This window comes from Artemia franciscana, chromosome 16 (genome assembly GCF_032884065.1).
Source record: "Artemia franciscana chromosome 16, ASM3288406v1, whole genome shotgun sequence".
Lineage (NCBI taxonomy): Eukaryota > Metazoa > Arthropoda > Branchiopoda > Anostraca > Artemiidae > Artemia > Artemia franciscana.
In genome coordinates, this window is record NC_088878.1 from 22625189 (window position 1) to 22641249 (window position 16061).

The 16061-nt window shown below is 36.0% G+C and overlaps 1 protein-coding gene across 1 annotated transcript in view; it reads right to left on the reverse strand.

Annotated features, from left to right (window-relative positions):
* The window catches only part of LOC136037234 (actin-related protein 2/3 complex subunit 5-C-like), a 48497-nt gene that overhangs the window by 5380 nt on the left and 27056 nt on the right, over positions 1-16061 (reverse strand). Inside the window, exon 4 of the mRNA XM_065719845.1 lies at positions 13419-13560. Coding sequence (XP_065575917.1) covers positions 13419-13560 — 142 coding nt within the window. The remainder of the gene's footprint in view (positions 1-13418; positions 13561-16061) is intronic.

Below are 16061 nucleotides of genomic sequence, written 5' to 3' on the forward strand. Positions count from 1 at the left end.
TGTTGTAGAAGTTTCAAGCTCCTATCTACAAACATGTGGAATTTCGCATTTTTTGCCAGAAGACAGATCACAGATGCGTGTTTGTTTTTTTTTTTTTTTTTTTTTTTTTATTCCCCAGGGGTGATCGTATCATCTGAGTGGTCCTAGAATGTCGCGAGAGGGCTCATTCTAACGGAAATTAAAAGTTCTAGTGCGCTTTTTAAGTGACCCAAAAATTGGAGGGCACCTAGGCCCCCTCCCATGCTCATTTTTTTCCCAAAAGTCACCGGATCAAAATTCTAAGATAGCCATTTTATTCACCATAGTCGAAAAACCAAATAACTATGTCTTCAGGGACGACTTACTCACCCGCAGTCCCAGTGGGAGGGACCGCAAGTTACAAACTTTGACCTGTGTTTACATATAGTAATGGTTACTGGGAAGTGTACAGACATTTTCAGGGGGGTTTTTTGGTTTAGGGGTGATAGTTGAGGGGAGGGGGGTTACGTGGGAAGATATTTCCATTTCTTGTTTTTTCAAGCATTATTTGAAAAAACAATAAAAAAATAAGTATGAAAAGTTTTTTCTACTGAAAGTAAGGAGCAGCATTAAAACTTAAAACGAACAAAAACTATTGCGCATATGAGGGGTTTACCTCCTCGTTATACCTCACTCTTTACGCTAAAGTATTTTTAATAATTTCAACTATTTATTCTACGGCCTTTGTGATTCAGAGGTCATTCTTAAGGAATTGGGATAAAATCTAAGCTTTAGTGTAAAGAGAGAGGCATCGACGGGGGTTGAACCCCCTCATATACGCAATAAAAACATACGAATATAGAAGGTCGTTACGTAAGTTAATTCGTTAAGTTACTTATATTTTTACCGATGAACACGTTTGTAAAAATTAAAAGTTCTAGTTGCTTTTTTAAGTAATCAAAAACTTGGAGGGCAACTAGGCCTCCTCCTTCGCTCCTTTTTCTCAAAATCTTCCGATTAATTGCAATTAATTAATATGTAAATTTCGTTTTAATTATTTATGTGCGGAGAGCCAAGATCAAAACATGCATTAATTCAAAAACGCCCAGAAATTAAATAAAAAAATAAGTTTTTTTTAAATGAAAGTAAGGAGCAACATTAAAACTTAAAACGAACAGAAATTACTCCGTATATAAAAGGGGCTTTTCCTCCTCAACGCCCCGCTCTTTACGCTTTTAATGTTTTAAAATACAGTTAAGAGAAAGAGTCAAACTTTTACAAGATTTACCATATGGCCTGCAAGAGGAAAGCAACGGTGGGATTCGTTTTTGAGCCTGAATGATCTTTTTGGGTGTAAAAAAGAAGAAATATGCCGTATATGAAGAATATCGTGGCTCCAGCCACTTTTCTTGATTTTTAAGCCAATGTATTTCCCTTCTTGTTCAAACCAAGGAACGGTAAAATTCCTATATAGGAATTACTTTTAACACCACTAACAGCACTCCTTTATGCCCTAGTATCTCGTACTGATCCTGTCAGTCTTCGGCTTATTATAATGTAATCTATAAGGTTTGCAGTCTTACCATCACCATTATAACATAATCTATAAGGTTTGGTGCCTTACCATCACGTGAGTACCATGTCAACTTATGGGCTAATTTAAGACCAAACACCGTATTGGTTATAACTAGGTTGCTATGCCTACAAAATTGCAGAAGTCTGTAGCCATTACCGTTTTCTTTTCCTACACCAAACTTACCTAGGGTAGGATACCATCTATCCCTATTTCTACCGATCTGGGCGTTGAATTCTCCTAGTAAAAACACCGTATTTCTACCTGGGACCCAGTCTATTTGTCGCTGTAACTGTAAGTAAAATTAACTAGTACTATAACTGATACCATGAACTTTTTAGTCATAAAATGAGCAATTAGTATTCTACAATTAATACCTTCCCAGCCTAAACAAGACATAGCAGCTTCCTTGTTCATCATGAGCCCTACTCCCTGTCTATGTACCCCATCTTTCCTGCCTGAGTAAACAAATTCTATATCACCTAATTTCATGCTTCCTACTCTTGGGATATGAGTTTCTGAAACTCCTAATTAGTCCAGTTTGAATCGTCTGAATTCGTCAGTCAAAATGTCAATACGATAGTCATTTTTTAACGTCGTAACATTCCAAGTTCCAATTTTCATCTTCTTTAATTCATTGAAATTATTTTGGCCTCAGGAAAAGCAATGATACCGGATACTAGTGTAGGAAGGGCATCAACATATCTTCTCAAGTCTACAACGAAGCGCTTAAGCCGACTTATAACCAGACAGCAAGAAGTCCCTGGGACCTCCAGTATGAATGCAGGCTTTGTGCAATCCTGGTCCCATCTTGGTAACAACATGGTTTTTAGCACTTGGCGATGCTCTTCTATTAACAAGAGTCGAAATCCTGCATAGATAGTCCCAAGGCTATTACCTCCAACTCATTATATATTCATGCCTACAAATATTATTCTACTAGGGGGAAAAGCATGTTATGAACAAAAGTATGACACAATCTCTACAAGGAAAAAAACAAAAAAGGGTTAGGTGAATGCGATCCTTATTGACCCTTTTCCACACAATCTCTTAAAATAGTATTTACTACTTAATAAAATGTTGTAAGAGTTTGATGGTTTCTCAAACAACATAGTTGACCCGAATAAAAGCTGTTAATAAAACATAAAATTCAATAAAACCTTTTAAATTGTAGGCAAATATACAGTCTCCTGAAAGGAACGAGGCGCAAACTAAACAACAGACAAAATTCAAGTTCGTCTCAGAAAAAATAAAAACCAATCAAGAATGTCTAGAACTATCAAGTAAAATCATAAAGTCAAATATAAAAACCTGAATGAGATGTTAGTTCCATTTTTTAAAATCTCTTCCCAAGGAAACACAAAATGAAAGTATAATACGAAACTTCCAGGAATTGTACTCCTACATTCCCACTTAGTGTCAATTTACTAGACCAGCTGGGTCTACTAGACTTTTCTACTACAATTACTACTAGTACTAATAACTCAATGCAGCACCAAGCCACCTAAGGCCAACACAACTACACACGCTCCTCCTCCATCCCAATCTATTCAAAGCCTTCCTTTTTACATCCTCTCTGGAAGTTCCCATTTCTCTTAAATCTTTCTTTATGGCATCTTCCCAACCCAGACGAGGACGACCTGCTTTCCATTTAGCCCTAGACGGTTGGCCGAAAAGGACAATCTTCGGCAATCTGTCATTCTCCACCCGTGGAACGTGCCCTAGTCATCTCAGCATCTCTTCCTTTCTGGGATTGAACCACATTTTTCTTACAGCATAATGTTTGAAATACGGTCAGTCAGCTGGCTAACCAGAACAATCCGTAGGCAGTATCTCTGGAAAACATCGAGCAAATCTTCATCCGCTTTTCGGAGCGCACATGCTTCAGAGCCATATTTGACCACTGTCATCATTGTAGTTTCCAATATTCTAATCTTGGTTTGCAGACTTATCTTCTTATTCTTCCAGACTTTTTTTTTACTGTGAAAAACCACCCTGAGCCTTGGCTATTCTACTTTTAATATCTTCTTTACTAATATACCACCATCTTTACTAATAATACTACAAAGGTAAGTGAAGTTGCCCACCTGATCAATGTTTTCTTAACCCCACGTCACCTTTTCATCTTCACTTATTCCTAACCTTTGTGACAGTCTTCTTAACATTAATTTTTAAACCTATTCGAGCACCCTGAACTCGCAAACCCCTTTAAAAATTCATTCATTTGTCAACACTTTCATCTAGGATGCTTAAATAATCAGCATAGTCTAAGTCCAGGAGAATGTTTCCTCCCCATTTGATTCCGTGGTCTCCCATTGCCTTTCCTATGCTCCTTGAGACAAAGTGCATCAAAATGATCCATATAAAGGGGGATAGAACACAACCCTGCTTAACTCCTTTCTAACCCATGCATATGCCAGCTATTGTTACGCCAAAAGTAAAACCCAAAAGGATACGGTGTAGTGATATATGAAATCATAGCAAGGCCATGTTTGGAACTTCTGTCTTCTGCTAAATCGAAGTTGGGACTAAGAAATATGTGGTCCCGAAATGGCTAATAAAGGCCAAAACTACACAAGTAAAAAATAAAACAATCGGAAAAAAAACAAGGCCAGATTTCTAAGCTTGTTGATTACAAATCAAATATAAATACTGTGGAGGTTCAAAACCAAACACCTTAAGAATATATATTACAGATTGTGTTTGACATTCCCAAATTCAAAAATTGATGCCTTTTGAAATCACTAATTACAAATGAGGTTGAAATTGCAATTGAAGCGAAGCTCATATGGCTTCCAAATTCGACCACAGTCTTATTAAACGACTTCTGATCTTGTTGGTCAAAATATGAGGCTAATTCTAAGCTGTTCATTTTAAGAAACGATTACAAAAGAACGATCCTTGTTAAAAGAAACCTAAACTCTAAGTATTGGTAATTTCAATAACAATACACAAATAAAAAGAATCACTTTTAAGTTGATTCCAAATATTTAAGTGTTCATGTTCATTAATTTAAAATTTCCCGCCATAAGTTATGAGCATAAGAAGTCCATTTAATTTTATTGTGCTAACTGAAACATGGTTCTCAGAAAATGAAGTACTGTCAGAATATGAACCGGAAAGATATACAGCATACCATCTACCCAGGAAGGTTACTAAATGTTCAGGTGGCATTTTACTTTATATTAGGTGTATTATTATTAAAACCTATTATTATTTTTTTTCCAGGCCACTTCGCATGGAAGAAGTTGTCGCCGAAACTTTAGAGGGGACTCATTCGATACTGAAACTGAAACTTCTAGTGTCTTTTTTAGGGTCAAAAATGATCGGAGGTAACCAGCCCCCCTCCACAGCCCTTCTTAGCTGCCTCTCCCTCCGAACGCCGATCAAAATTTTGATATAGCGGTTTGGTTCAAAATAGTCAACAGCTATACCTCCTAGGTTGACATGATCCCCCACAGACCCTGGGGCAGGGGCTGTAAATTAGACAATTTGCCAATTGTTTACACACAGGTTACATTACTAGGGAAACGAGGAATGTATGATCCTGTGTGACCAAAAAGGCTAAGGGTAATAAGGTGAAACCTAGGGGAATTGCGAAAGTTTTTGAAGTAAATCAAAAGTGTTTATGTATCCAGGTTGTAAAAGGTGCACACTTGCAATATCTCAGGAACAGCCAAGGGTAAAAACTTAAAACTTTCGGGGCATGTTGAACTAAATCGAAAGACACCCTATGCATCCATTTTGTCAAAAGGGCACATGTGGAACATTTCAGAATCGCTAAGGGTATTGAGTTGGAACCTTAAAAGCATGTTTCGGAAGATGTAGAACTTAATCAAAAGGAGCTATATGCATCCAAGCTGTCCAAAGGGCGGATCTGCAATATCTCAGAAACAGTCAACAGCATTTAGTTGAAACTTTCAAGGAGTATTGAGGGGGAAAAAAACACTACGTGCATCCAGAATGACAAAACGACGGACCTACAATATATCAAGAACGGCTAAGGGTATCAAGTTGAAACTTTCAGGAGATTTTGAACTAAATCAAAATAACTATATGCATTGGAATGGTGAAAAGGGCGTCTCAAGTACAAATAATGGTATTACGTTGAAACTTTAAGGGCATGTTGAGGCGGATTTGAAACTAAATCAAAAGATACTACGTGCATCCACGCTGTCAAAACGGCGTATTTTCAATATCTTAGGAAGGGCTAATGGTATTCAGATCACTTTTAGGAGAATGTAAAACTAAATTAAAAGAAGTCATTTGCATCCAAGGTCTCAAATAGGCGTCTCTCCCATATCTCAGAAACGGCTGAGGGTAATAGTTTGAATCTCCCAGGGCATGTTAAGGAGAATGTTAAACCAAAATTAACTATGTATATCCAGTTTGTCAAAAGTGCGGATCTTCATTATCTCAATAATCGCTAAGGGTTTTTAGTTGAAACTTTCAGAGAAAGTTGAATTAAACCAAAAGACGACCCTATCTCCCATAAACGGCTACCCAACTCCCCCAAAGAGAGCGAATCCGGTACGGTTACGTCAATCACGTATCAAGGACATTTGCTTATTCTATCCACCAAACTTTATCCCGATTCCGCCACTCCAAGTGTTTTCCAAGATTTCCCGGGGTATTTTATCGTAAGATAAAATACCCCAATTTTCACATTTTCCAAGAATTCCGGTTCCCTCTTCCAACTCCCCCAATGTCATATGATCTGGTCGGAAGTTAAAGTTAGAGCTTTAAAGCACAAGATCCTTCTAAATATCAAATTTCATTAAGATCTGGTCACCCTTTCGTAAGTTACAAATACCTCATTTTTCCAAATTACCCCCCCCCCCCCAACTCCACCAAAGAAAGCAGGTCCGGTCCAGTTATGTCAGTCACGTATCTTAGACAGGTTTTTATTCTTCCCATCCAGTTTCATCCTGACCTCTCAGCTTTAAGTATTTTCTAAGATTTCCGGTCCCCCCTCAACTACCCCCCCCAATGGCTCTGTATCCGGTTGAGATTTAAAATAAGAGATCTGAGTTACGAGGTCCTTCTAAATATTAAGTTTCATGAAGATCCAATCACTCCTTCGTAAGTTGAGAATACGTCATTTTTTCTAATTTTTCAGAATTACTCCCCCCCCCCTCCAATAGAGCGGATCCGTTCCAATTATGTAAATCACGTATCTAAGAATACTGCTTATTTTACCCACCAAGTTTCATTCCGATCCCTCCACTTTAAGTGTTTTCCAAGATTTTAGGTTTCCCCCTCCCAAATCCCCCCCCCCAATGTCACCAGATCCGGTCGGGATTTTAAATAACAGCTCTGAGAGACGATATCCTTCCAAACATCAAATTTCATTAACATCAGGTCAACCGTTCGTAAGTTAAAAATACTTCATTTTTTCCGAATTAACGGGCCCCCCACTCCCCTCCCCCAGATGGTCAAATCAGGAAAACGACTATTTCTAATTTAATCTGGTCCAGTCCCTGATACGCCTGCCAAATTTCATCGTCCTAGATTACCTTGAAGTGCCTAAAGTAGCGAAACCGGGACCGATAAACGGACAGACAGACCAACAGACCGACAGAATTTGCGATTGCTATGTGTCACTTGGTTAATACCAAGTGCCATAAAAACCACTAAATACATCCATGTAGTCAAAATGACGCAGCTACAACATTTCAAGAACGACCAAAGACATTAGGTTGGGACAAGGGCATTTTGAATTAAATCAAAAGCCGCTAATTGCATTCAAGTTGACAAAATGATGCGACTGTAATATCTCAGGAGCAGCTCAAGGTTTTGAATTGAAACTTTCAAACAACGTTGAATTAAATCAAAATACACTGGTTGTTAAGAGCATCTCAGCAATAGCTCAGACAAAGGTAAGGAATTAAATTAACGGCTTAGGAGACCAGCAGAAAAATTGGGGGAATGTTGGATGAGGAAATCAAGTAGACTTTAAATTTTGATTTAAGGGGACAAAATTTAGATTTTGACTAAGGGGTACCTTAGGAGAGGCATCGTTGTCGCCTTTGCGCCAGCCGGCACGGGAAGACTTAAAATAAGTAGTAAGTAGGAAGGCAAGGGGGATTATCAAGGACAGCAAATGTTTGAACAAAAATCTTTTCAAATTCTCAGGTATTGAAGACACCTTAATTAAAGTTTCACAACCAAGGGGACCTCGATCAGTAAAAGATGTAGTTACTTTCTCTGACGTCCTATTTTCATTTTTTTTTAACAAATCAGATTCTTTTTAATAAACTAGCTCAAAATACATTTATCTCAACGAACAAGCATTCAAAACAAAATATAACACACATATATAATTTAATATACACATATTAAATTATTATAAATTATAATAGATATATATAAATACAATATATATAAATATAAATATATAATTATAAATTATATATTAATTATATATAATTATATATATATATATATATATATATATATATATATATATATATATATATATATATATATATATATATATATATATAACAAAATATAACACACATTTATTCTTATAATAAAATGGTCGATTAATATTTGTCTATATTCAAGGTTGTAACAGGATGGGAGTCAGGATGGTTTCAGCCATATAGAAAGTCAAAGATAATGCAGATTTTCCCTCCTTTTATTTGAATAGTATTCCCCCTACCTATCCATCCAAAGTTTTATAGTAGAACTATTCCTAAAAATCACTGCAAAGTTTTTGTCCAAAATTAAAATTGCCAGCCAACATCTTCGTCCTCAAAATCTATGTTGAAAAAGCAAGCAATAAAAAAAAAACAAAAAAAAACAATGTCAATGAAAAACAAACATAAATTAATTTTCAAAAAACCAATAGAAAAAAAGTAGTTTATCAAAGGAAAGCAAAGAGCTAAATCAAACCAAAGAAGAGCAGAAATAAATAAATAAAAAAAAAACAATTCAAACTTACTACGTACAGAAATCTAAACTAAGAAAAAACTAAAAACTAATAAAAAAAATAAAAAAAACTAAAAACTGAAAAATAAAAAAAAAACTAAAAAAAGGAAAAAAACTAAAAAATAAAGGAGAAAAAGAAAACTAAAAATAAAAATAAAAAAAAACTAAAAAAGGTAAATGTATTCAAGCCAAAGTAGCTGAGTTGGTAAAGTGTTATGTTCCAGGTTCTAGGTCCGAGAGGTTCCAGGTTCGAACTTTGGCTTTAGCATTAATACAAAAGAAGAAAAAAACTAAAAAAGAAGAAGAAAAAAACTAAAAAAGGTAAAAACTACAAAAAAAATAAAAAGAAAAAAGAAAAAAACTAAAGAAGCTAAAAAAAGGTAAAAACCAAAAAAAAAAAATAGAAAGAAAAAAGGAAAAAAACCAAAAATTTATTTCATCATATACCGATTCAAAAACGAATGTATATAAAGACCGGGACACAGGGAATATAAATGACGACCGGGACACTCAAAGAGAAATTACAGACTGGGACACCGGGACACAAATGACGACTGGGACGTGTGTGTCGACTGACGTCATGTTTTTGTGTCGACTGACGTCATGTTTGTCGACTATAACTGACGACTGGGACACAGGGACACAACTACAACGGGGACGCCGAGGGGCACAGGGGGGATATATAAATGACGATGGGGACACAGGGAATGTTTAATTAACAATCACCATCAACAAAGCTCAAGGGCAATCATTAGAATAATGAGGTATAGATCTGAATACGGATTGTTTTTCCCATGGACAATTATGTGTTGCATGTTCAAGAGTCGGTAAACCTGACAATCTGTTTATATGTACAGACAATGGGACAGCGAAGAATGTTGTATATTCGCAAGTTTTACGTAGTTAAAAACATATATATATATATATATATATATATATATATATATATATATATATATATATATATATATATATATATATATATATATATATATATATATATATATATATATATATATATATATATACTAGCTGTTGGGGTGGCGCTTCGCGCCACCCCAACACCTAGTTGGTGGGGGGCTTCGCGCCCCCCCCAAGCCCCCCCGCGCGCGTAAGTCGTTACGCGCCATATTAGTTATGCGCCATTGTAGTTGTGTCCCTGTGTCCCACCTGTGAATATAGATAGATTTATATATGTGTTTCAAACTACGTAAAAATTGCGAATAAACAACATTCTTGGCTTTCCCATTGTCTGTGCATATACAAAGCCGTATGTACTAATAATGACGTCATATGCAAACGCTCTTTTTACAAACAAACAAACATGCATCCACACAACTCGTTTTTATAGAGATAGATAGATAGATAGATACAATACAAATTAACTGCGTAAAACTTGCGAATATACAACATTCTTTGCTGTCCCATTGTCGCTGCATATAAATACATTGTCAGGTTTACCGACCCTCGAACATGCAACGTACAATTGTCCATGGGAAAAACAATCAGTATTAAGATCTATACCACATTTTTCTAATGATTGACCTTGAGCTTTGTTAATGGTGATTGCAAATACTAATCGAATTGGGAATTGCAATCTTTTAAATTGAAAAAGCAGATCCGTTGGAATCATGGGAATGCGAGGAATAAGAACAGCCTCACCCTCATAAGCCCCTGTCAAGATTGTGGCCTCTATTAGGTTTTCCATTGTTTTTTTTTACGGCAAGTCGCGTGCCATTGCAAAGCTTTGGTGGGTTGATATTTCTTAAAAGTATTATTGGTACGCCTATTTTTAGTTGTAGCACGTGTGGTGGAAACCCTGAAGGATCTATGGAATTTAAAAATTCAGATGGATAATTAACCGCTTCATTTGGTTCCAAAACTGTGTCGACTGACTTGTAAAGGACTGCCTGGTCTCGAATCTTGGTCAAAACAATATTGTTGATTTCGTGGACGTCTATATTTTTGGGTGCGAGAATCGCTCTTTCACTTAGCCATTTATTATTTTTATAATTTTTTAGAATATTCGGAAATACTTTTTCAATCAATTCATTTTTGGACGTCACTAAATTACAGAAATCAGCAGGTAGTTGTATACGTCCTGAAATTGAGTCTACTGGGAGCTTTCCGTTTCCAATTGTCAGCAATTGATCTGAAAATGTTTGACCAGAGTCATCGTTTTGCAATCGGACACGCATATTTGTAGTTAATTTTAATATTTTTACGTGTGCCCATAAATTAGAATTTTTCAGGCAAGCATTCATTCGTCTTCAATGGCTCTGGTGGTGCAGCCAATAGAGGAAGTTTAACTTTTCCTGAGGCGCAACACATTCCCATTGTTTCACCATTGAATTTCAAGGCCTTGCAATAGGGACAAATTTTAGACATTGTCCCGATTTGAACACATCTACTCAAGCTATAATCATCGACTGGGTTGTACCTGAATGCCAGGCGATAACTTTCAGGTTGCTCTGATTCCTCGGCACGCTTTCTTTTCTTACTTTCTCTATCAGCAGCAAGCCTGATTTCTTGCTGTTCTTGTGATTCCTCGGCAAGCTTTCTTTTCTTACTTTCTCTATCAGCAGCAAGCCTGATTTCTTGCTGTTCTTGTAATTCCTCGGCACGCCTTCTTTTTTCACTTTCTCTTTTAGCAGCAAGTCTGCTTCCGCGTTGCTCTGGTAGTTCCTCGGCACGCTTTCTGTTCTTTTTTTCTCTATCAGCCTCAAGCCTGTTTCCTTGCTGTTCTTTTGATTCCTCGGCACGCTTTCTGTTCTTTCTTTCTCTATCAGCCTCAAGCCTGTTTCCTTGCTGTTCTTTTGATTCCTCGGCACGCTTTCTGTTCTTTCTTTCTCTATCAACCTCAAGCCTGTTTCCTTGCTGTTCTTTTGATTCCTCGGCACGCTTTCTTTTCTGACTTTCTCTATCAGCAGCAAGTTTTTTGGCATAGACTCTTTGAGCATCTTCATCGGTTTTTGCCATGGTAAGTTCATCAGTCATTGTAAACTTAAACATTAATAGATTTCTACGTGAACATATGTCTTAAATATCTTGAATGACGTCACCGTCAAAGCAAAAATGACGACAACTAATTTCATGACGTCAGTCAACACAGAAACATGACGTCACCTGATCCACAGACAGACACACAGACAGACAACTTATTTTTATATATATAGATATATATATATATATATATATATATATATATATATATATATATATATATATATATATATATATATACTAGCTGTTGGGGTGGCGCGAAAAAATATTTGAAAAAATTATAAATTAAAAGCTCCAATTTTTATATATTCCATTATTTACCTTTAACAGTGCGATATGTGAGTAATTTACAATATAGGTATTCTCGTCCACTCTCCATAGTTATTAAAATACATGCATAAATAATATAAAATACTCAAGTATTAGCTATTTAAATATTATTTATCTTTTCCAACTCTTGGAATGATTTCTGTTTCATTCTACTTAAATCAGGTAGAAGGCCATATCCAGGGGGCGTTGGGGGTTAGGTATAGGTATTCTCGTCCACTCTCCATAGTTATTAAAATACATGCATAAATAATATAAAATACTCAAGTATTAGCTATTTAAATATTATTTACCTTTTCCAACTCTTGGAATGATTTCTGTTTCATTCTACTTAAATCAGGTAGAAGGCCATATCCAGGGGGCGTTGGGGGTTGCCCCCTCCCCCATCAAAATTTTGTCCGACTCGTAAAAACGTACCAAAAATGCACAAAAGGAACTTTTTAACTCGTTTTTAAAGTGTTTTTTTTTGTAAAACCTCCCCCTGAACAAGAATTCTGGATACACCCCTGATCAGGTAGCATTTATTTATGAATAGAAACCGAAATGTGAGTAGCACTAGGCAAGATCGCGCACTTACATTGCTAAAAAAAATTCTTATTTACCTGAGCTGACAAAAACTTTTGAAGTTATGGCGAACTCTTTATGCTTATACCAAAAGGACCCAGTATATGTAATTTCAAATCAATGTGACTTAATCGTTATCCCCTACCTCTTAGAATGCCAAAGTCTTGTCACAAAATTATTTCATACAACGATGTCAATTCATACATTAAGAAGGGCTCAAATTTGTACATAATAATATAAATACTCAATCATTAACTATTCAATATGATTTACATTCTACAAAATTTGGAATCAATTTTGTCTTCATCCTGCTTACATCAGGTATTATTTACTTATGATGCAAAACCGAAATGTGCGTTATTTTAAGTTAGATCGCGTACGTTAGACACTGAAAACCTTTTCTTTTACCAGGATAGTTTTAATTTATTTTCAAGATTAATGACAGTGATTAAAAACAGTTTTGAGATTAATTTTTAATTGAACGACTTGTTGTAAAAAAAAACATACAATCCATACTTATGGCCCCACAAAAGGTTCTATGACCTGCATACGTAGGTGTAACAATTACACAACCAGATTAATACATAAAAAAAAATTTAAACACTCAAATGAAAAACTGTTGCCCACCATTGAAAACCAGGCCACGAGAGATGCTGCGCAGAAGGCTAACTATCACAACAAAATTTTCAACTCAGCCCATAAACATCCATATCATCTTAAGAAAAAACATATTACACACAATTCATCTAGATATTAAAAATATGAAATACAGGAACAAATTGAAATAAAACTTCACCGATGCATTAAATATAATACTGATGTTCCTTGAATTTTGGAGATGATGCATAGACCAAACAGAGACGAAAGATGGAATAGTCAACGAAAGATGGAGTAAAAGTTTTAAGATTCTTTATGCTGCAAACTCTTTTTGCTGGTATCGAAAGTAGACCCCAGTATATTTAATTTCAACTAAATGAGACTTAATTGCTGCCCCCAAACTCTTAGAATGCTAACATTTTGTTACAAAACTGGCTTATACAGCGATGTCAATTCTTACCTTCAGAAGGGCTCTCAAATCCTTTGTACACATACTTCATTAGTATTTCAAGACTCTCCTTATCCAATGATCCCAGAAATTCGTCAAGTTGGCTTATTTTTATGCTTAATATGGCTCGTAATGCCAGGCTGTACATTACATCCTAAATCAGGAATCAGATATTAATTTTTCTTAATGATTTTAATTTTACAGGTGTTCTAACAGGTGGAATATACTCTTGTGTTAGTTACTATATTATTGATTTTTATGTTGTTTTTAATAATTACTGAATGGATAATTACTACAATTATAGTCAGAACCTCTGGAAAATTTTGAACCTTATTTGCATACATTACGTCACATTCTACCCTTGCATCTCTGGTTACCGCTACATTGACAAAGTTGATACAGAGGTAATCTAACCGTCTATAGGCAATTAGCGTACGCACCGAAAGCGTACCACTGTTTTGCTTCAAGTCTGTTATTAGATGAGTTTTAAGATGAGATGTTTCGCTTTAAATTGTAAGTGCTGGGCGATAATTTGATTAAACGATATATCGATGTCTTCACTTTCTAGATCTTTTACATCGATTTCGATATCTCCGACCATTTTTTTTTTATCAAATTGATTAACTCTTTGCTTTGCCAAAGTTCAATAACAAAATTTGTATTTAAAGAGTATTTTACACAAGTTTCCCAAACATTAAATTATATAAAAACAAGCTTCGATGTTATAAATGCTTACCACAAAAACCTAGATTTGAAATTACACGGGCTCAGCCTCGGGATGAAGAAAAATAAGCTACTGAGTATTTTCGGTTATTCAAAATCAGCGGCGTTTCAATGTTTTCCCCTGAAAGTCGTTTGGGCCTTTGAGTGATTTGAAAAAAAAGAGCAGGTTCTTTTTTCAACTGAAAGTAGGGATCAGCATTAAAACTTAAAAGAACATAAATTATTACGTATATGAGAAAGGGCCCCCTTCCAAAATACCTCGCTCTTTACGCTAACTTTGTTTAGAATGTTCAAAAGTTATCTTATTCTAATTTAACGAACCTTGTGTTTCACTTGTTGTTCGTAAAGGATTGGGGTACAAAGTCATATTTTAGTGTAAAGAGCAAAGTATTTAAGAGAGGGCATCCCCCACATCCCACCACTGAAAATACCCATCCCGAAAATGTCTATTTACTCCCCAATAGCAAATGCTATGCGTAAGCAATAGGGAATAGGCTTTTCTTTTCCGAATTAAATATAAAAAAAAGTTTTTTAACTGAAAATTAGGAACGATACTAAAACTTAAAACGAACGGATATTATTCCGTATATGAAAGGTACTGTTTCCTAATCAACGTCTCGCTCTTGACACTAAAGTTGGACTCTTTGTCACAACTTTACTTTTTAAAACAATAAAAACTTCAGCGTAAAGAGCGAGGCGTTGAGGAGAGGACAGCCACTTTCATATAGGAAATAATTTCTGTTCGTTTTAAGTTTTAATGTCGCTTCTTACTTTCGGTTAAAAAATAACTTGTTTTCTTTATTTAATTTCTAAACGTTTTACAACTAATGCAGGTTCGAAGTTGGCTAATCGTGAATAAAAAATTAAAACAGAATTTGCATATTAATTTTTTCAGATTTACTCCGTGTATGGAGGGTTTACCCCTTCTTATTACCTTGCTCTTTGCGCTAAAGCTAATAGCCCTTTTAAAAAAGCTTCCTATCCTAACTTTTTTAAAACCGTGTTTCAGTAAACGCTCTTAAAAAAATTGGGACAAACAGCCAAACTTTAGCGTAAAGAGCAAGGTATTAAGGAGGGGGAAACACTTCATCTGTGGAGGGGGCAACACTTCATATATGTAGGGGGCAACCCTCCCCTTAACGGAAAGCTCCTTCTTTGAAATTTCATCCAACGTAAAGTAAACCAATTCCCTCAAGACAGTTCCATCTTTGCTGAGAATTCCCGCTCCATGTAAAATTGCTTCCGGACGATTCAGCCTGAAAAACTCTCCTCAGCATTCTTTCATTTAAATAAGACTTTAATCTCTAGTTGGTTTCTCGATCACTCCAGAAATGCCTCCTTCCGTGGAAATTGTTTCCCAAAAATCAAAACACGCGAAAAATAGCCCCCGGATAATTCCGCCGGATAATCTCCACATGAAAAATTGGTTGAAATCGTAAAACTTCCGGGCCGGCAATGATGTTTTCAATAATTTACTATTTGTTATTAGAATATTTATAATATTCAATACTATTGCTACTACTACTAACAACTCGCCTCAGCACCAGGCCACCTGAGGCCAACACAGCTACGCACCTACGCACGCTTCTCCCCCATCCCAATCTATTTAAAGCCTCCCTCTTTACACCCTCCAAGGAAATTCCCATTTCCTTTAAATCTGTGTTTCCGAAATCCTCCCACTCCAACTACAAAGGAGCTGCTTTCCGTTCAGCCCAAGACGGTTGGCCGAGAAGGATTATCTTTGGAAATCTGTCATCCTTAATCCACAGAACGTGCCCTAGTTACATCAACCTTTCTCTCGTTACAACCCTATAAACCTGGACAGAACCATACTGTTTGAAATACGATCAGTCAACCAAGTACCCAGAACAATCCGTAGGCAATTTCTCTGGAAAACATCTAGCAAATCTTCATCTACTTTTCGGAACGCCC